This window comes from Macaca nemestrina, chromosome 15, assembly GCF_043159975.1.
Source record: "Macaca nemestrina isolate mMacNem1 chromosome 15, mMacNem.hap1, whole genome shotgun sequence".
Taxonomy (NCBI): domain Eukaryota; kingdom Metazoa; phylum Chordata; class Mammalia; order Primates; family Cercopithecidae; genus Macaca; species Macaca nemestrina.
This window is the reverse complement of record NC_092139.1, coordinates 98,907,884-98,929,697: the sequence shown is the minus strand read 5'-3', so window position 1 is coordinate 98,929,697 and position 21,814 is coordinate 98,907,884. Positions and strand designations below refer to the sequence as shown.

General features: G+C 50.0%; 1 protein-coding gene across 4 annotated transcripts in view; it reads right to left on the bottom strand.

Moving 5' to 3' along the window:
- Nucleotides 1-593: 593 nt before the first annotated feature.
- LOC105487207 (LIM domain kinase 2) overlaps nt 594-21,814 on the bottom strand; it is a 68,971-nt gene continuing 47,750 nt past the window's right edge. For all 4 annotated transcript variants that reach the window (XM_011750571.2, XM_011750573.2, XM_011750574.3 and 1 more), the window contains 11 exons: nt 20,067-20,172; nt 19,515-19,711; nt 16,017-16,203; nt 15,086-15,172; nt 14,235-14,366; nt 13,966-14,022; nt 10,982-11,047; nt 9,204-9,378; nt 8,081-8,136; nt 6,265-6,422; nt 594-2,712 (listed from right to left, as the gene is read on the bottom strand). In XM_011750571.2, the coding sequence (XP_011748873.1) occupies nt 2,568-2,712; nt 6,265-6,422; nt 8,081-8,136; nt 9,204-9,378; nt 10,982-11,047; nt 13,966-14,022; nt 14,235-14,366; nt 15,086-15,172; nt 16,017-16,203; nt 19,515-19,711; nt 20,067-20,172 (1,366 nt within the window). In that variant the 3' untranslated portion in view covers nt 594-2,567. The remainder of the gene's footprint in view (nt 2,713-6,264; nt 6,423-8,080; nt 8,137-9,203; nt 9,379-10,981; nt 11,048-13,965; nt 14,023-14,234; nt 14,367-15,085; nt 15,173-16,016; nt 16,204-19,514; nt 19,712-20,066; nt 20,173-21,814) is intronic.

Below are 21,814 nucleotides of genomic sequence, written 5' to 3'. Positions count from 1 at the left end.
TTTTTTTTTTTGGGAACCAGATTCTGTCCTTAAGTTGGATTCTTCAAACTTTGAGAGTGCCTGGGAGAAATCACCTTTGGGTTTACAGATTTATATTGTGCCCAAGGCCCCACTAACCAGATAGCATTGTCCTTCCCAGTGGTTACTCCACAACATCCCCCATATGCGGAAGCAACAAGAAACAGGTCTCCTCTCAAGCACTTGTAGGGAAACACAAGGGGTGGGGTGACTTGCATTCATTTCTTCCCATGACAAAGGTGGCACCTAGCACTGAGGAAAGCAAGCCAGGATACCCAGGCTATAGAAGTATTCATATAAAGAGGATGAAAGGGTAGGGCCCCTAAGGAATGACTCAGCTGGCATGTGAGACCCAAGCCAGAAGGTCATAATCACACTTGCTGCAAGGAAGGGGCTGCCTCAGGTGGGATGTACATATTCTCTAGAGCAGATGGGTGTCTACTTGAGGGTTTTAGACTTGGGTGCATGAAAACTCTCTATGGGGAGTTTGTGTGGGCTAGGCCAGAAGGTGGCTAGCAGACCCTCTACATTTACGTCCCTGAGCCAGACATGTTTTTACTTTCCATATTGCCAGGTATGTTAACTGCTTTAACTGCTTAATTTATTTAGTTTGATCAATGGCCCCGTTCAGGCCCACCACTCCTACACTTGCTGGGGACAGCTGGGAAACAACCAGCCACACAATGCTGAACTGTGCTGCTGCTGGGAGTTCAGGGCTCAGTCCTACAGCAAGCTTGCAAACTTCACACAGAAGTACAGTCTATATATCAAGTAAACTCTGACCAGAGATGACATCTGGTCCCACAACTCATCAGGTCTATGTACAATATTTCACATACCACCCAATAGATATAACAAGAAGATAATATTAACAGCAACCACTCCTTTATCAATTCCCCCTGCTCCAATACAACCACCACACATTGCATTAATACACCAAACCCTTTCCCAATTTATTAAATACGGTGCAACCTCACAGACACTTAGAAGAGGCAAATCTAGTTGTGATGAAGAGTTCCTAGAGCTCTGGGAGCCAAGATGGAGGTTTTCTAGTACCTGCAGATGTGGCTCAGGAGGATGCTGCCCAGGAGCTCATGAGCTGGGAGAGCAAACATGGGAGGTAGAAGTCAGATGGCCCAGCTCAGGGAGCTGTCTCTCTCAGCATCTTAGCTTTGGGACTCTGCCACCACCTCTTCCCAGCCCAAGCTGCTGCCTAAACCAGGCATGCTGAAGGGTGAGCAATGGTTGCCATGAGGCCAAGACCAAGAGATTGCTGAGATTCCCACTCCCCTCCCTCAGACTCTAGGCCTGTGACAAGCTACTATCCTCCAGAACCCATCTAGCTTTAGGCAAAATGTCTTAGGCATCTGACTAAGGAGCCCACCAGAGTATGAGTAACAGAAGCCAAGATCTGAGCTTTCTATTCTTTTTTTTTTTTTTTTTTTTTTTTTTTTTTTTTTGAGACGGAGTCTCGCTCTGTCGCCCAGGCTGGAGTGCAGTGGCACAATCTCGGCTCACTGCAAGCTCCGACTCCCGGGTTCACGCCATTCTCCTGCCTCAGCCTCCCAAGTAGCTGGGACTACAGGCGCCCGCCACTGCGCCCGGCTAATTTTTTGTATTTTTAGTAGAGACGGGGTTTCACCATGGTCTCGATCTCCTGACCTTGTGATCCGCCCGCCTCGGCCTCCCAAAGTGCTGGGATTACAGGCGTGAGCCACCGCGCCCGGCCTGATCTGAGCTTTCTAGAGTGCAGGGCCTCTTTCTAGTCCCCTAGCCTCTTCCTGTGCTTGTGACTGTTGCAGACAGAAAGGATGTTGCCTGTTAAGTTCTCAGCCAGTTTCCAGTAGTAAGTTGAAAACATGAGGTGGAGGCTTCCCCTCACATTGATGTGGGCCCTGGGCTGGTTAGAGCCAGTGAGCAGGTAAACAGAAGTCAGCCCTTTCTCTAACTCCTGGCCTGTTCTACCACATATTAAGGGACTCTTCAAGACCTACTCCCTCAACCTTGCTCCAGGAAGGGCAGGATCTGGAGTGGAAAGGGGGAGCATCACTGTCTTTTTCACACCCTTTGAGTGCCTTCTGGCCACCAGTCTTTCTTTCGTCCACACGCTTGAAGTCCTCCTGCACCCAGCTGGACTAGTGACTTCAGAGTTCACAGGCAGGTTCACCCTGGGATCCTGCCCAGCAGGTCCAGGTCACGCTGATTAGTGTAAGCGACAGCCTCCCACAATCCACTGCCAGGGAGTTCCTGGGTGGATCTGAGTAACAGATTCCTCCTGGCCCAAAGGCCAGGCTTTTTTTTTTCTTCTTCACAGCTTTCAGGCAAGTATTGGATTTACAGACAGTAACTAGGCCCCAGAACCTGTGGAGATACATTTCCCTGGTGCTGCGCTCACTTGCCTCCTGGGGAGGTAGTAGGAATGGCTTGTTCTGCTTCTAAACAGGCCGCCAATCCACAGGAAGCCCGGACGGCCCTGCTCACAGCAGGGATGGGGCGCAGAGGGGCAATGCTGGCTGTAGAACACCCCCCTGCAGGGGGCTGGGCCAGGGCTAGGGAGGTGAGTCCCGGGTCAGGCCGTACTGCATGCTCACAGTGTGGTCCAACTCCTCCAGCTCTGCAGGCAGTGGGATGCCCAGCTCCCCCAGGTATAGGGAGAGGGCCTCAAAGGAGTCCTCCAGTTTTGAGAATGCTGGTCTAGAAGGAAAAGAGGTAAATTAGAGGCAGGTGGAATATGAGCAGGGCCATGGGGTGGGTGGCAGGAATCTAGGCTCAGCTACTTCCTGGTTGTATGACCTCAGGTAAACTCCTTCATCTAGTAGTGCCTCTGTGAGAAACGGACATAATGTTACTGCTACCTCATATATCTGCTATAAAGTTTAGATAACACTATGAGAAGGCTGGCCTAGCTGGAGTTAGTACTTAAAAACAATAGGAGAAAAGGTCCCTCCCATGTCTTAGAGAAAATGCAGTCATCAAAGGTGGAACTGGAAACATCAGGCTCCTAGTGCCATGGAAATGGCTTGGCTGCCCCGAAAGCCTAAGACAGCTCAGGCTTACTCTTCCTCCTCCATGTTTATGCTTAAACGTCATGTCACCTCAGTGAGGCCTGCTCTGACTACCATATTGAAAATTGCAACTTGTACCCTAAAAAATCCTCTTTACTTGGCTTGACTCTTTTTCCATAGCATTTGCCACATTCTAATATTCAATATAGTTTATTGTATCTACTGTATGATACAGTAGATACCATGCTACAATCTATGTTCTATGAGGATAGGCACCTTTATTTTGTTCACTGCTGTAACCCACGCGCTTAGAACAGTCCCTAGCACACAGTAGGCATTCAATACTATATATATATATTTTTTAAATAAATTAAAGATATTTAGAATGACTGACAAGAGGTATTAGAAAACAAATACTGTGTAGCTTCACAGTTTCTCCTCAAGCTCTTACACTGGTGTTACTGAAGGATTGCGGTCCTTGGCCTATAAAGGAACAAGGTATAGATTCTCCCACCAGAAAATTTCAACTCTAATGTGGACTGCTGAAAATAATTTTTAAATAAAGATTATGTGCCAACTGGTTATCCTGGGAGGGTGGAGTTGGGGGTGAGGAGAATGTTGAGAGGTATATTGGTTAAGGGAGATTATAGAAGACATATTTCCTACGCTATAAACTTCGGTAATGTTTGAACTTGTTTTTACAAGAAACACGATTTTTGATGGCAGGAAAAAAACCCCACAAAAGATTCTTTTTTTTTTTTTTTTTTGAGACAGAGTTTCACTCTTGTTGCCCAGGCTGGAATGCTATGGCATGATACTGGCTCACTGCAACCTCCACCCCTGGGTTCGAGCAATTCTTCTGCCTCAGCTTCCTCAGCAGGCTGGGATTACAGGCGTCTGCCACCATGCCCGGCTGATTTTTGTATTTCTAGTAGAGATGGGGTTTCACCATGTTGGCCAGGCTGGTCTCAAACTCCAGACCTCAGGTGATCCATCAGCCTCGGCCTCCCAAAGTGCTGGGATTACAGGCATGAGCCACCGCTCTCAGCCAGATTCTAGTTTTTTAACCACAAACTTGAAAAAACCTAGGGTAACTTTGGTAATAATGAAATGATCACCTGAGAAGAATAAAGGTAATTTTGAAAATACTTCTTTAAAGGAGAAATTAGCAAAATGCATAAAACTGCTCACTGTAGTTAATACCTATTGTAAAGAGAAACTGGAAAAACCTGAACATCTACATTACAATATGTTCAGACAGTCTCTCACTAGAATTTCATGTTGTCGACGAAAATGATAAACAGGAAGACTGCATAGTAACAAGGGAAATGCAGGACAAAATACAGAACTATTTACTATAGAAAAAAGTATATGTGTAGATATGGACAGGGGAATATCGAAAGATGAATACACTTACCGTATTCAGTGGGTTTGGGTGAATTTCCTTCTTTTTTTTTTTTTTTTTGAGACGGAGTCTCACGCTGTTGCCCAGGCTGGAGTGCAGTGGCGCGATCTCGGCTCACTGCAAGCTCCGCCTCCTGGGTTCACGCCATTCTCCTGCCTCAGCCTCCTGAGTAGCTGGGTCTACAGGCGCCCGCCACCGCGCCCAGCTAATTTTTTGTATTTTTTTTTTTTTTTTTTTTTTTGAGACGGAGTCTGGCTCTGTCGCCCGGGCTGGAGTGCAGTGGCCGGATCTCAGCTCACTGCAAGCTCCGCCCCCCGGGTTTACGCCATTCTCCTGCCTCAGCCTCCCAAGTAGCTGGGACTACAGGCGCCCGCCGCCTCGCCCGGCTAGTTTTTTGTATTTTTTTAGTAGAGACGGGGTTTCACCGTGTTCGCCAGGATGGTCTCGATCTCCTGACCTCGTGATCCGCCCGTCTCGGCCTCCCAAAGTGCTGGGATTACAGGCTTGAGCCACCGCGCCCGGCCAATTTTTTGTATTTTTAGTAGAGACGGGGTTTCACTGTGGTCTCGATCTCCTGACCTTGTGATCCGCCCACCTCGGCCTCCCAAAGTGCTGGGATTACAGGCTTGAGCCACCGCGCCCGGCCGAATTTCCTTCTTTTAAAGTTTCTTTCCTTTTCTTTTCTTTTTTTTCTTTTTTTTTTTTGAGACGGAGTCTCGCTCTGTCGCCCAGGCTGGAGTGCAGTGGCAGGATCTCGGCTCACTGCAAGCTCCGCCTCCCGGGTTCACGCCATTCTCCTGCCTCAGCCTCCCGAGTAGCTGGGACTATAGGCGCCCGCCACCTCGCCCGGCTAGTTTTTGTATTTTTTTTTTTTAGTAGAGACGGGGTTTCACCGTGTTAGCCAGGATGGTCTCGATCTCCTGACCTCGTGATCTGCCCGCCTCGGCCTCCCAAAGTGCTGGGATTACAGGCTTGAGCCACCACGCCCAGCCTTTTTTTTTTTTTTAAAGACAGAGTCTCGTTCTGTCGCCCAGGCTGGAGTGCAGTGGCGGGATCTCGGTTCACTGCAACCTCCACCTCCCGGGTTCATGCCATTCTCCTGCCTCAGCCTCCTGAATAGCTGGGACTACAGGCACCCGCCACCATGCCTGGCTAATTTTTTTTTTGTATTTTTAGTAGAGACGAGGTTTCACCATGTTAGCCAGGATGGTCTCGATCTCCTGACCTCATGATCTGCCCGCCTCAGCCTCCCAAAGTGCTGGGATTACAGGCGTGAGCCACCGCACCCGGCCATAAACTTTCTTTTTTTTTGAGACGGAGTCTTGCTCTGTCACCCAGGCTGGAGTGCAGTGGCCAGATCTCAGCTCACTGCAAGCCCCGCCTCCCAGGTTCACACCATTCTCCTGCCTCAGCCTCCCAAGTAGCTGGGAGTACAGGCGCCCGCCACCTCGCCTGGCTAATTTTTTTTTGTATTTTAGTAGAGACGGGGTTTCACCATGTTAGCCAGGATGGTCTCGATCTCCTGACCTCGTGATCCGCCCGTCTCGGCCTCCCAAAGTGCTGGGATTACAGGCTTGAGCCACCGCGCCCAGCCCATAAACTTTCTTTTAATGGCTGTGTGTCTGTGTCCTATTCAGCTTACTTGCTGCTATGACTTTACCTCTCTCTTCTCCAACCTGTACATATGAGTTGTCAGATGGCTAACGGGTTGACAGCCACATTCTTGACCTGAAGGCTTCTCTCACCCCTGTGCTTACGAAGCACTCAGGGGTGGTCTTAGACTGAGGCAAACATCCCAGGACCCTGCGATCTGGGAGAAAGACGCAGGATACCAACCTGCTCTCAGGCTCCAGTCTGCAGCAGATGGCGGCCAGGGGGAAGAAGGCTGGGGGACAATCTGTGGGAACAAACTTCTCCCAGAAAAGCTTCACGTTGAGGCCAAAGTCCAGTGTTCGGGGAAGGCAGTCAGGATCTGCATACACCTGCCCAATGATCTGTAGGGTAAGAAGACAGCTGTTTACGAAGGACTACAGAGGTCACAGATACATGGCAAGGGAAAGGGATGCTGGGATGTGGACAGGAAGGATGGGCAGAAGAGGAGGTGGTAAAACAGGTTAGAGAGCTCTCCTCAATCCCCAATCATCTCTCCAAATCTTATAATCCAGATCTGGATCCACTGAGAGTTGGGTTACTGAAGAGGACTGAGAAGGGGCTTCACTGCAGAAGCCAAGTGTTCCAAATCGGCATCTGGAAGCTAGCAACTTCCACTCATCCCACGCTGCCTTGTCTGTGTCTCCTTGTGGCTGTGTGTCTGCCAGAGTGAAGGCTCTCTGAGGTGCTGGATCTGATTCATGTCTGAAACCCTTTAGCACCAACCTAGTGCTCTGTACACAGGTGTTCAATTAATATTAAAGAAAACAATTTTTAAAAAAAAATCTTCCTTCACGGCCAGGTGCAGTGGCTCATGCCTGTAATCCCAGCACTTTGGGAGGCTGAGGTGGGTGGATCACCTAAGGTCAGGCGTTTGAGACCAGCCTGGCCAACATGGCGAAACCCTGTCTCTACTAAAAATACAAAAATTAGCCGGGCACGGTGGCGCGCACCTGTAGTCCCAGCTACTTGGGAGGCTGAGGCAGGAGAATCACTTGAACCTGGGAGGCGGAGGTTGCAGTGAGCCAAGATCGCACCTCTGCACTCCAGTCTGGGCGACAGAGTGAGATTCCGTTTCAAAAACAAAAAACAAAGAAATTTTCCTTCATTATCCTAACCATTCTTGTCTCTCCTCTCCTCTACCCATCACAACTTTCTAGGAATTACAGTAAGGCTTTGAATGTGTGTGTGTTTGAGTCTTTGAGATATGCTGAGATAAGCTGTCACCTGACTAAACTCCTAAAGGTAGGAATCTTTCCACGATTCCTCACTCTGTCCACGTGGTACCTAGCACAGGGCTGGCACTTCCTAGAGTGGCTACTTCTACTTGAAGGGAACTGAGAAGGGCTACATTTGGCCCAAGAGTTAGCTAGACAGCCACATGAACAGTCTCTTGCCCTTCCTTCTGGAATTCTGAGTCTCACCTACCCCTTATTGACCATGTGTAAGCCACTGCCCTCTTCTGAGCCTCAGTTTCCTCAACTAAAAAAAAACAAAACAAAACAAAACACCTGGCCGGGCGCAGTAGCTCACGCCTGTAATTCTAGCCCTTTGAGAGGCCGAGGTGGGTGGATCACCTGAGGTCTGGAGTTAAGACCAGCCTGGCCAACATGGTGAAACCCTGTCTCTACTAAGAATACAAAAATTAGCCAGGCATGGTGGTGTGTGCCTGTAGTCCCAGCTACTTGGGAGGCTGAGGCAGGAGAATCACTTGAACCCAGAAGGCGGAGTTTGCAGTGAGCCCAGATTGTGCCACTGCACTCCAGCCTGGGCAACAAAGCGAGACTCCATCTAAAACAAAAAAACCCTGCCAGTCCTCCTCCTAGGACCAATGAAACACGAATGTGGCAAAGATGTGCAGATGCGTTATAAACCATAAAACCCTACACCCATGTTGATTTTAGTCAAGCTAGTCATCCCTAGAAGGAGAAGCCCCAGTTCTGAGGGAAGGCAGAGCTGCTAGGCCTGCTGCCTCAGGCATGGCCTTGGTGCCAGAGCTCACCTCACAGAGAACGATCCCAAAGGAGAAGATATCCACCGTCTCATCATAGCTCTTTCCTTGGGGAACACAGGAGAGCACGCTGTTAAGTTTACATCCCTTACCTGCTCTGCACTGGGTCTAGGGTCAATCTAAGCCACAGCTAAGAACCACGGCTAGAACAGGTTCTGCAGGGACACCCCACAAGCTGTCCTGCACAGACATCACCTGAAAATAGTCCTTCCTCAGCCCTAGGTGACCTGCCTTGGAGAGCCCTTATAACATAACACTGCCTAGGATGAAACTGCATGTTAAAGTGGAAAAGAACCAGACTAGGATTCATCCAGGCTCTGCCATTAGCCAGCTGTGTGCTCCTAGGCAATTCACCGAATTTCTCTGGGCCTCAGACTCCAAAATGGATTATATTCAGACCATTTCTGAGGTCTCACAACCCTAATTTCAAGAATGCCAACCAGGCCGGGCGCGGTGGCTCAAGCCTGTAATCCCAGCACTTTGGGAGGCCGAGACGGGCGGATCACGAGGTCAGGAGATCGAGACCATCCTGGCTAACACAATGAAACCCTGTCTCCACTAAAAATACAAAAAAATTAGCTGGGCGTGGTGGCGGCGCCTGTAGTCCCAGCTACTCGGGAGGCTGAGGCAGGAGAATGGCGGGAACCTGGGAGGCGGAGCTTGCAGTGAGCCGAGATCGCGCCACTGCACTCCAGCCTGGGCGACAGAGCGAGACTCCGCCTCAAAAAAAAAAAAAAAAAAAAAAAAAAGAATGCCAACCAGCATCTCTGGTTGGTTTGAGCATTATCCACCAGAGGGCACCACACTTCAGTTCTCACCACGGAGAGAGACTGCTAAAGCTGGGACAGTAGCCTGAGCTCTCAGCAATCCCTGAGGCACAAATGCCACAGTCAGACCTCACCTTATCCCCGAGGATGGGACACTGATTAGTTCCCAGCCCCCTAAGCTCAGGGAGCTAATTCGTGAGGCCCCTCCTGGCAAGGGAAAAATATCCTCAGCTCTGGGTATCTGGTCCTACACTTCACAGGCCTCCCCTGGAGTTCCTAGGGCTCTGATGCAAGGGCGGCATCTGTCCTCCCTCTGCAGGTGTCCCCTCCAGGGCTTCAGGACTCACCATTCAGCATCTCAGGGGCCATCCAGTAGGGGTTTCCCACCACCGTGTAGCGCTTCTTGCGGTCGTTCTTGCGCAAGGTGCGTTTCTTGGTGGTGGCCTTCTCCATGGGGGGCCTTTTCCTCTCTTCCACTATGAGCCGTGACAGCCCAAAGTCTGCCACCACCACAGTCTTGTCCTGGTAGAATAAAAGCAAGGTGGGGACTTCGTGGGGATGTTCTCAAACCTGGCCCTGGGGAGGAGGTATAGGCAAGAGAAGCCACTGAGAAGGGGAGAAAAGGTGTACAGCAAGGGAGAATCAGAGCAGAAAGCTCTATCAAATAGACACACTCAGGCCGGGTGCGGTGGCTTACGCCTGTAATCCCAGAACTTTGGGAGGCCAAGGCGGGTGAATCACCTGAGGTCAGTTGTTCAAGACCAGCCTGGCCAACTGGTGAAACCCCGTCTCTAGTAAAAATACAAAAAAAAAAAAAAAAAAAAAAAAGGCCGGGCGCGGTGGCTCAAGCCCGTAATCCCAGCACTTTGGGAGGCCGAGACGGGCGGATCACGAGGTCAGGAGATTGAGACCATCCTGGCTAACACGGTGAAACCCCGTCTCTACTAAAAAATACAAAAAACTAGCTGGGCGAGGTAGCGGGCGCCTGTAGTCCCAGCTACACGGGAGGCTGAGGCAGGAGAATGGCATAAACCTGGGAGGCAGAGCTTGCAGTGAGCTGAGATCCGGCCACTGCACTCCAGCCTGGGCGACAGAGCAAGACTCCGTCTCAAAAAAAAAAAAAAAAAAAAAAAAAAAAATTAGCTGGGCATGGTGGCACACACCTGTAGCTCTAGCTGCTTGGGAGGCCAAAGCAGAAGAATCACTAGAACCCAGGAGGTGGAGGTTACAGTAAGCCAAGATCGCGCCACTGAACTCCAGCCTGGGAAACAGAATGAGACTCCATCTAAAAAACAAAACAAAACAAAACAGAAAACGCATTTGTTTCTGAGGGTCTGGTATCTGAGCACAGCAGATTCCTAGCCCACAGTGGGGTTCATGGCAGAGCCACTAGAGCCCTGGAGGTGAGGTTCAGGGACTTGGAGAGTGGAACTCAGAGGTGGGACAGGGGGTTGCTTTTGTTTTTCCCCGTCCAGCCTTATTCCTAAAAGGATTTCAGGCAGTGGCTAGAACCAGGATAAGACAGAAAAAGGCAAGGAGGAGGCAGTAGGTGGGGAGACTTGGGGGAGACAAGCTCTTTGAATGGCTACAGGGCAGTCATGTGGGAAAGGAATGAAGATTGCGTGGTGTGGGTCTAGAGGGCAGAGCCAGGGCCAGCTGGTAGACACCCAGGAAGTCAGATAGCAAGTCAATAAGACAAATAACATTGTAACCACCACAGCTGAGGCGCAGTGGGAGGAATGCTCGTCTCAAACTGGTCCCTGAAAATTTACTAGCTCAGTGGCCTCAGGCTGAGGCTTCAAGTGCCACCACTGTAAAACTGGGTCAGCAATAAGCTGCTTTACAAGACTATTATGGGGCAAAAGCAGGTAAAACGACAGGGCTCTACATATAGTCAACAAACTTCTGAATGATTTCAAAGGTTGCTAATGAGAGAAGGTAAAATTATGTCTGTGTGTCTCTGGGAGCTCCCAGAAGACAGAGAAGGGCATTGGAAGAAGCAGGATAGGAGCTCCTAGGCAACACCTCTGCCCTCTAGCCAGAGGGGACAAGTCAGCCTCCTTTGTGACAAGGAAGCCAGGAAGGATAGGACCCTGGAGGCCAGGCCCAGAGCAGTGGGACATACCAACTTGATGAGGCAGTTGTGAGAGTTCAGATCCCGGTGGATGATACACATTGAGTGCAAATAGGCCTGGAAAAGAAGCATGAGCTGAGGCTAAAGGACTGGCAAATCAACTAGACCCTGATTCTGGAATTGGGGGCCACAGATGCTCTCCTACCAGGCCATGCCCACCCAGCTTCAGAACCCAACCTGGACAACAGGGCCAGGGCCTCCTGTGGTCACTCCCTTGTTCCAACACTAACAGGAAGCCTGGGCTTCCTCTGCTTCTCTGCTGCCATCTCCTGTCCATCCTTTGGTTCACCAATCACTAGCACAGTGACTGGCCAAAGCCCTCACTGCTCTCTCCTTGTCCACAACTTCACAGAACCCTTGACGTTGCAGCAGTCCCTCCACCTCTACCCACTTTACCCTGATCCAGGCTGCTCCCTCCTCCCCACTCTCCCGATCCCTGGCTTGAGCCACTTTGAATCCTTCCTGCGTGCAACAGAGAAGTGACTTCTTGCTCCAGCTAGCTGTCTTTCAGACATTGACTTCCCCTACGACTCCACTTTCCCCAACTGTCTAAACTTTAAGCTCTCCCCCTTCCTACCAAAATGTTTGTAAACAAATTTGTTTGTTATGTCCCCTCTCCAGGCCTCCACCACTGGTTCTTGTCACTCTCAGGAGCAACTTCCTTTCTCCTTCCCTTCCCTTGCAAATATAGAAGGAGCCACTCCCTGCTCTCCAGCCCCATGCAATACTGCTTTCATCCCTTAGGCTCCTGGAGCTGCTCACACACCCAGGGAGCTCTTCCTGAATCACTACAGCTCATGACCTGCCTGCTTGCCTGTCTGAGGAAGTGCTCCTCAAAGACTGTCTACACCTTTCTTATGCTACCTGCTCCTGAGACTCTTGTGTGTCTGTTTTTTTCTTCCAGCCTTTTCAATGTCAGCCCTGCTCAAAGCCATCTCCTTTTCACAAGCTGAGACACCCCTACCAGCCACATGGATGCCTCTTCTGTCCCACAGCTCCAACTGCCCCTTCTCTGCAGATTAGGTGACTAGCAGCCTCTCCCTAAGCTCTAGTCTCATGGAGCCAGTTTCCTGCCCAGATGATGCTGATAGGTTCTGCTAGCACAGAACAGCAGGCATCAATGTAGCTCTTCCCAAACCGGTTCCTCAACTATCAGTGCCATCCCCCATGCCCCAAAACGTCTGATAAGTGACACCTCAAGCCACTCGTAACTCCTCCTCCTCCTCCTGTTCCCTCACTGCCAACTAGTCTCTCCATTCTGACTCCACCCTGCCTCCCAGGCTCCTGTCCCCACAGCCACTACCTTAATTCAGAAATCTGAAATGTGTCATTAGCCCCCTTTGCAGGTCTCCATTCTCTGGACCCTCTGCATTCCACCTCAACCTACTAACCACATCAGACTCTCTTTTTTTTTTTTTTTGAGATGAAGTCTCGCTCTGTCACCCAGGCTGGAATGCAGTGGTGTGATCTTGGTTCACTGCAACTTCCGCCTCCCAGGTTCAAGCTATTCTCCTGCCTCGGCCTCCTGAGTAGCTGGGACTATAGGCGTGCACCACCGCGTCCAGCTAATTTTTGTATTTTTTTCTTTAGTAGAAACAGGGTTTCATCATGTTGGCCAGGCTGGTCTCAAACTCCGACCTCAAGTGATCCACTCACCTTGGCCTCCCAAAAAAGTGCTGGGATTACAGGCATGAGCCACTGTGCCAGCCCAGACTCATTTTGGAAAAACCACAACTCTTAAGCTTTCTTGCTTAAAAATCTTTTCCTGCCAGGCACGGTGGCTCACAACTGTAATCCCAACACTTTGGGAGGCTGAGGCAGGAGGAATGCTTGAGCCCAGGAGTTTGAGATTAGCCTGGGTGACAAAGTGAGAACCTATCTCTACAAAAAAAAAAAAAATTCAAAAAATTAGGTGTGGTGGTACACACCTCTAGTCCCAGCTACTTGGGAGGCTAAGGCAGGAGGATTGCTTGAGCCCAGGAGGTCGAGGTTGTAGTGAGCCATGATCATGCCACTGCACTCCAACCTGGGCAACAGAGCAAGATTCTGTCTCAAAACAACAACAAAAAAACACCCTTCCTGATTCAAGCCCCAGAAACAGGAAAAAAAAAACAAAAAAACAAAAAAACAAAAACAAAAAAACCAAAAAGCCAGTCAACCAAAAAACTCTTTTACATCTGTCTCCTAAATATAGTCCACAACTCCTTAGCTTAAAACACAGCGACCCTAACGTACCCCCAAACTGTTCCAGACTACTACTATCTTTGTGGACCCCCATGTGAAGGGCAGTGGCTAAAGTCTCAGGTTTGGTAACCAGACTGATGAGCCCAGGATCCCAGCTCTGTCCCTTTCCAGTCCAGCTTATCTGGAAACCAAGGTGGTTATGAGGAATAAACATGCGCATGCACATTAATCCCTCAGTTCAGTGCCTAGCATATAGAGGGCACTCAGTACTTGTCAGCTGTTATATTTCTATGCTTGGAATCATTTGTTTCCAGGTAAAATAGATGATTTTCTCCTCTTTCCTCCCAGGTCTTTGCTCCTGTCACTTCAATCTTGGAGCCTCTCCGCCAATAGAACTTTATCCAATTCTGATCCTTCAGGGCTCCGCTAGAACTCATTTCCCCTTCATTGATTTCCTAGGCAGTGAGGTGCTCTACTTGGTCCAAGGGGCCCTCAGCACCTGAACACCTGTGACGGCAAGCCAGGGCCATCTCAGGCTACAGTTGCCTCTCTAGTTTGCCTTGTCTGTGCCCTGTTTGCTCTTAGAGATGTGTAATTCTTTGAGAATAGGGCTGTAAGCTGAGAACAGTTAGCTGGGGCCAGTTTCAGTGGCAGAGACAAATTCAATGAATAGCTGCTGACCCAGCCCACACAAGTGGCACAGGAAGGGGTCTCTACATTCCAATGAAGCCCACAATTCTCACATCTCTCCCTACTCTCGCCCTGCTGGCAGGTTTGTTGGTGGGACTCACCATTCCGGAGGCAATTCCTTTGGCAAACCTGACCTTCTGCTGCCAGGGGAACGGATCCTGCAGAATGGGGGAAATGATTATCAGAGGTTGTTGAGCCCTATCCCACTCATGGTCCAGGCCCTATGGGTCAATGTGGTCTCCTAGTGAAGCCTCCCTGTCTATGCTCAGTCCCACCCAGCATGGTCCTTTGGGGGCAAAGCAGGGCCCCTCTGGCCTTTGACCATGACAACATACCAAGGCTCCTGGAGACTATGGGGTGGTGTACTCACCATATTGCGCAGGAAGTCCTTCAGTGTGCCCCCCTCAATGTACTCTGTCAGCAGGTTCAGCTTCTTATCCTTGTACAGCACACCAATGAACTTGAGCACATTGGGGTGGTCCAGGCTGCGCATCACTTTCACCTGGGGGTCAGGGAAGCCAAGGAAAGCTGGCTGTTAACTTCTGTCTTCCTTACCCCTTCCCTCCAGGGAATCAGCCTGACAAGTGTTACCACCTGTATCTCCTACTGCCTCTCTTGTGATATGACAGGGCACTAAGATCAGGATGAGGGAAGACCACCACCATATAGATGGAGATGGCTTCACGGACCTTACCCTTGGGATCCTGCCTTTCTAGGAACTGCACTGGGGGAACTGGGGTGGGAGTGGCCAAGTAGCTTGGAGGGCAGTACCCGGACCACAGGTGTCCCCAACTGACGTTGCTCCATGAAGTAACTTGGGAGGGATGGTGAAAACTGTAAATGCCCAAGGAGTGTGAGTGCTCAGGGAGCTCCCCCTCCAGGTTCCCTTAGCAGGGCATTCAGGTAAGGATTATAACATCGAGTTGTACTAAACTGGTGTGTTTTCATGTCCATCATCCTCATAACCTGAGAGCTTCTCTGAACCATGTATCTTTTGTTACTGCATCCCTTGTATCCTCTTTGTGTTGCTTTTAGTAAGTGTTCATTGAACAAATAATTATGCTGTAATTTAGAGGGAGTGGGATATTCCTCTAGGGCTCTTTTCTGCTTAGTCTTTAAGACAGTGATTCCAAACTGTATTTCCTCTTGAAGCCATTATTTGTAAGGTCTTCTCTCTTCCAATGGTGACACCAACCTCCCGGGCCCCCTCCATCTTCTTACCTCAGTCAGAAAAGTTTTCTGGGTCTCCTCATCACATCGAATTAACTCTTTCATGACCATCACTTTGCCCGTGGCTTTGTGTGTCACCTACAGGGAGGGTGACTGTTAACGGTGCTGAGACCAGAAGTTCTGGAGAACTGTTTGAGAAAATCTATGCAGCTGGCCATCCCATCCCTTGGAGGGCACACTGAGCCGGGTCAGACTGACAGAGTTCATGTGTGGAAGATGCAGCGTGGAGCAACGTGGGACTCAGATGGAACCATACCCTCTTTTCTGGAGAGGTGGGCATGCACGGAGGAGAGGCAAGAACCGAGAAAAGGGAAGTGGGGAAGGAGGCAGGAGGGGACGCTGCCAAGCCAAGCAGGGGCTCTGGTCATCTGGCATAGGAGTGAGTCTCTTGAGTGAACAGAAATCTGGGGGCAGGAAGGTCAGTGCCAAAGACATGCACCAGGGAGCTGGGTGGGTCAGGGGTGAGCTCTCCAGCCCTGCTGCCCCTGCAAGCTGAGACACATGGCTTACCTGACCCCCCCTCCCAGTTCTCAGCAGAGGAGGAGGAGGAGGAGAGAAAGAGAGAGGTTAGTCCCTGAGACTGTTCACCAGGGAGGCAGGAGCCATTCCCGTGTGCTCCTTGTAGCATGCCCGGTACTGAGGTCTGTAGGCACCTAACAAACACCCACTGACTGGAGGCAGGAGAGCCACAGGCACAGCTCAACCCAACCTGGATCTCTAGGTCCACAAGCTCACTGTAACAGTAACACTGACCTTAGGTGGCCTGGGTAGGGGTGAAGCCTCTCACACCATCACCCAAAGCCAGGAAGGAGGCCTGGCGTCCTGCAGGGTGTGGGGTGGGGCCAAGTGATGAGAAATCCCCGAAAGACATTGAGAGAGGGACTGGGGGCAGAAGAGCAAAGTATTTGCTACCTGCGCTCACCTTGATAGCCTGCCCAAAGAAGCCCTTCCCCAGGACCTCCCCATGGATTAGGTCACAGGGCCGGAAGATCTGCTGTGAATAGCTGCTGGAACAACGAAGGGATTCTGAGCGGCTGATGTCACGGCTGAACAGCAGGGGCTCCTTTGGGGAGCTGGGGCCAGGGGACCTGGAGATGCTGTTACTGCGCCTAAAGATGAGGAAAGATGGGGGTAGGGATGCGTAGTCCTCAGAGACTGGCCAAGAAACCCTGGAGGAAGGAATCTTAGGGGCACCTGTTCATTCCAGTGTCTATAGTTTAGATGTTATTATTGGGGAACAGGGGCTCTTACATCAGATGTATCATTTTGGGGTTGCTGACATCAGTCATTTATTTAAGCATAGTAAAAACACATTCAAAATGGGAACTCTACGTACATCACACATAGAACAATTAACTAGATTCTACTAGCTTATAATGCTCAGTATATGACATATATGACAAGACTGTAGATGGTAATTCACCATCTCCCATATTTGCTTGATTTAAGGTACTAACTGGTTTAGAGTGATAGTTATACTAGTATCCAAAAAATGAGCAAATGGGATTTTTTTTTTTTTTTTGAGACAGAGTCTCACTCTGTCAACCAGGCTGGAGTGCAGTGGTGTGATCTTGGCTCACTGCAACCTCTGTCTCCCTGGTTCACATGAGTCTTGTGCCCCAGCCTCCTGAGTAACTGGGACTACAGGCATGTGCCACCAGGCCCGGCTAGTTATTACTATTATTTTTGAGACAGAGTCTTGCTCTGTCGCCCAGGCTGGAGTGCAATGGCACGATCTCGGCTCACTGCAACCTTCATCTCCCAGGTTCAAGCAATTCTCCTGCCTCAGCCTCCCAAGTAGCTGAGACTACAGGTGCACACCACCACGCCTGGCTAATTTTTTTTTTTTGACAGAGTCTCGCTCTGTCACCCAGGCTGAAGTGCAATGGTGGGATCTCCACTCACTGCAACCTCTGCCCCCCGGGTTCAGGCGATTCTCCTGCCTCAGCCTCCCAAGTAGCTGGGATTACAGGCACGTGCCACCACGCCCAAATAATTTTTGTGTTTTTTTTTAAGTAGAGATGGGGTTTCACCATGTTGGCCAGGTTGGTCTTGAACTCCTGACCTCACAATCCACCTGTCCTGGCCTCCCTAAGTGCTGGGATTACAGGCGTAAGCCACAGCACCTGGCTCTAATTTTTGTATTTTTAGTAGAGATGGGGTTTCACCATATTGGCCAGACTAGCCTCAAACTCCTGACCTTGTGATCCACCCGCCTCGGCCTCCCAAAGTGCTGGGATTACAGGCGTGAGCCACCATGCCTGGCCAGCAAATGGGATTTTGGATGATATTTTGCACATCTTTGTACCTGTCCATGTTTCCTGAATTTTAAGATGATAAGCATATATGATTTTTATAGCAATAAAGTCACTATGTTTACATTTTCAAAAGCGGTAGATAATAGTCATGGTCAATGACTATAGTTTCACTTACTGAAGGAGGGACAAGAAGGTTGAAGTCCACAGCACTGCAGGTGAACAGCCCTGTGAACTTTCTCTCCGGGGTATGCTCCTGCTTTACTTGGGTTACCCAGAGAGGACTGACGCTGGATGCCTCTTGGCTTGTCCTGCCCTACAGGTTTTCTTACCCTTGTTCTTTTGCTCTGCCTCCTGCTGACCATGCCCACCAGAGCACACAAAGTTAGCTGCCCCCCTCCTCTGCATGGTGGCTTTACAGGTATCTGGCCACTCCCAAATCTTCCCTTTTCCAGGCCATGAATTTCTAGTTCTTCTCTGCCCTATGTTGCCCTGCCTCCCACTAATTTCATCATACTGATCAAGGCCAAGAGGCAGCGGGAGTGAGGGGAGCAATTTGAGGGGAGGGCACTGTTTCCAACACATGCCAGCTGAGAGGGCCCTAACTTTGTTTGGTGAGGAGAGTGGATTAAAACAAACAAACAAACAAAAAACTACCTTTTTTGGGGGGGACAATGTCTCACTCTGTTGCCCAAGCTGTAGTAGTGCAGTGGTGTGATCAAGGCTCACTGCAGCCTTGAACTCCTGGGCTCAGGCAATCCTCCTCCTAAGCCTCTCGAATAGCTGGGATTACAGGCATGCGCCAACATGCCCAGTTAACTTTTTTATTCTTTGTAGAGACAGGAATATTGCCCAGGCTGCGTTTGAACTCCTGGCCTCAAGCAATCCTCTGGCCTTGGCCTCCCAAAGTGCTGGGATTACAAGTGTGAGCCACAATGCCCTGCCCATCTAATTAAAAACAATTTTTTTTGGTAGAGACAGTGTCTCATTATGTTGCCCAGGCTGGTCTCAAACTCCTGTGCTGAAGCAATCCTCCTACCTAGGTCTCCCAGAGTGTTGGGATTACAGGCACAAGCCGCCATGCCTGGCCAAGAACCTGATTCTTAGTGATACTAAGAATGCGTCACATTTATTGAATGCTGTCCCTATGGCAGCACCATACAACTTTATGTCCTTTTCCACATTTAAGTCTTACATAATTGGTGAGACAGCCACCTTTATCTTACCATCTTTTTTTTTTTTTTTTTTTTTTTTTTTTTTTTGAGACGGAGTCTCACGCTGTCGCCCAGGCTGGAGTGCAGTGGCGCGATCTCGGCTCACTGCAAGCTCCGCCTCCCGGGTTCCCGCCATTCTCCTGCCTCAGCCTCCTGAGTAGCTGGGACTACAGGCGCCCGCCACCGCGCCCGGCTAATTTTTTGTATTTTTAGTAGAGACGGGGTTTCACTGTGGTCTCGATCTCCTGACCTTGTGATCCGCCCGCCTCGGCCTCCCAAAGTGCTGGGATTACAGGCTTGAGCCACCGCGCCCGGCTATCTTACCATCTTACGTCACAGATGCAGAAACAGGCTCAGAGAAATGAAGTGATTTGTGAAGGGAGGAGCTCAGCCTGAAACCCCAGTAGGGTATCAGTATTTCTGCCTGGGAGCCAGTGCTCTTGACTTCTTTTCTGTAAGTCTCCCTACTTGGGGCTTCCACTCAAGGTAACTGCTCCTTCTCCATGGACCTGGCAGAATCTGGGGTTTGGGGGTTATTGGTCCCTCAAGTCTAAAAAACTTTCATTCATCTTTTACTTTACTGTTTTCAAAGTCTTTCTACACAATTTATTCAATCCCATCTGTGCCCCTACTCCAGGCTCTGAGCTCCATGCTTTCTCCACAGGCCATGCTGTTCTTCAGGGTATAGCATCACCACCTCCTGTCCAACTTAGGAGTTTAGTGCACAGAGCCTGACCCTCCGGTTTCTAAGGAAACCTGGCAGACAGCTGGTCCACAAAGGCTCTGGCTATAAACTGTGATCCCCACAGGGGCAGCTGGGTCAGCACAATCCTCATAGTCTGTCCCTGGCCAGCTGGTTCCTCTCCTAACTCTGCAGGCTTCTGAAAGCCAGCTCAGCTTCATCTGAGAGACAGACATGGGACAGGACAGAGCCAGGGTGGGAGGTGGCACCTCAGGGAACGTCTCCTCAGTGTCCCCTCCAGATTCTCCTTGGTGTCCAGGGTGCTGAGGGTGTGGGGGTGTCCGGCATTCTGCATGTGAGGAGCGAGCTGGGCCTCCAGCCGCAGCTGGTCCAGGCGTTGGGAGACGGGGTCATGTTCAATCAACAGCTGAAGTGTCTGGCTCGTCTGGCTAATTGCATCCTCCACCTGCGGCCAAGAGCAGTATAAAGCTCCCACAGGCTGCCCCATCCCAGGCCACCCATGGCCAACCCAGATGACTCAGGCACAGTGTGGCCAGTGCTCAACTTGGCTAATGGTGGCCTCTAGCTGTCAGTGGCCTCACAGTGCCCTCTGCCTGGCATCCCGTCAGCTCTCCCATCCGTCAACCATCCCTGCTACCCTGGCAACCTGTTAAGCTGTAATAGGTCATCAGTGGTCACAGGCTCAATGCTAAGACAAAGAGATGGGCTGGCGGTAGGAAAAGGTAAAGGCTATAGCCTGATTTCCCAGAGGATCTATTCCATGTCCCACCCTCACAAGACAGATTAGACACACACTCTACCTCCTCCACTCGAAGTGTGCGGACCGGGGTCCCATTGATCTCCAGGATGCGGTCCCCAGGGTGGATGGCATTGCGATTGTTGGGACTGATGTGCATCCGGTTGACCCTGGGCCAGACAAAAGTTGAGGCAGGGTAAAGATGTCCTAAAAACCTGCTTGACCAATTCTGCTTGTGCAGGGAAGGTCCCAGGCCACCAGTTGCCCCTAAAGGGCCCAGGATATCCACATGGAAAGGCAACACCTTTTCTAGGATGCCCCATCTCAGTGAAGGGAATTGCCACCCACCCTGTGGCCTAAGCCAGAAACTTGGACATCATCTTCCCCATTTGGAGTTCCCTCATCCCTCTCCTACTCCCATCTCTAAGAACTCTGCCTTCTTTCCATCATTGTAGTTATTCGCATCTCTTACCTGGATCACTGTAATAGCTTCTTTTTTTTTTTTAACTTTAATTTTTTTTTGAGATGGTGTCTTACTCTGTCATCCAGGCTGGAGTGCAATGGCATGATCTGGGCTCACTGCAACCTCCGCCTCCCAGGCTCAGGCAATTCTCATGCCTCAGCCTCTTGAGTAGCTGGGACTACAGGCGCCCGCCACCGCGCCCGGCTAATTTTTTTTGTACTTTTAGTAGAGATGGGGTTTCACCGTGGTCTCCTGACCTTGTGATCCGCCCGCCTTAGCCTCCCAAAGTGCTGGGATTACAGGCGTGAGCCACCGCACCCGGCCTTATATCTAGACTTTTAATTTTAAAAAAATAGAGATGGGGTCTTGCTATATTGGCCAGGTTGGTCTTGAACTCCTGGCCTCAAGCAATCCTCCCACCTCAGCCTCCCAAAGTCCTGAGATTACAGGCATGAGCCACCATGCCCAGCCTACAACAGCTTCCTAACTGGTCTGTATACCTCTAGGCTTTCCCCTCTCCAATCCAACCTCCGTACCAGTGATCCTTCTAAAATGTTAACTTGGTCACAACAGCTTGCTGCTTAAACTCTCAATGGATCTGCTGGATCTTCATAATCCAGGCCCTCTGTATGCTTAACAGCCCCTTTTTTGGCCACACCCAACCTACATCAGACATGATTAAGACTCCCACTTTTGGAGAATGTTTCTCCCTCTGCCCTGAACACAATTCCCTCTCCTCTTCATCTAATGAGGTGGTAGAACAGACTTTAGCTGCTCCTGCCTTCCCAAACTCTAGTATCTTTCACCTACTGTGCAAGCACTAGCCTAGTGTCCAACACATGGTAGATGCAAAATCAACATTTACATGGTAAGCAGCCAGAGGTACGACATTACTGGTATTAGATAGACACAGACTCTTTCTCCATCTGGTCTCTGGCCTCAATCTAGGATAGGGTCTTAACTTCTTTTGGGCCATAGACCACATTTTCTCCGTTCACTCTCTCAACTGACAAAATAATAATCAACCAACTCCTACTATATGCCAGGTACTGTTCCAAGCCCTGGGCATGCAGCACTGAACAAGACAGCAAGTTCCTTCTGGAATTTACATTCTAGTGGAGGGGAAAGAAGATAAACAACTAATACACATAATCAAGCCAGATAATTTCAAAGAGCAAACATGATCTGAAACCTGACACCTGAAAGATGAGTGATTCTGGCCTTAAGTATCTGGTAGGAAGTAGCCTGGACAGAGAGAACAATAAGTGCCAAGGCCCAGGTGTGGTTACAGCATAGTGGGGTCCAGGAGAAAGACATGAGATGAGAATAAAGGGAGTTCTGCATGAGAC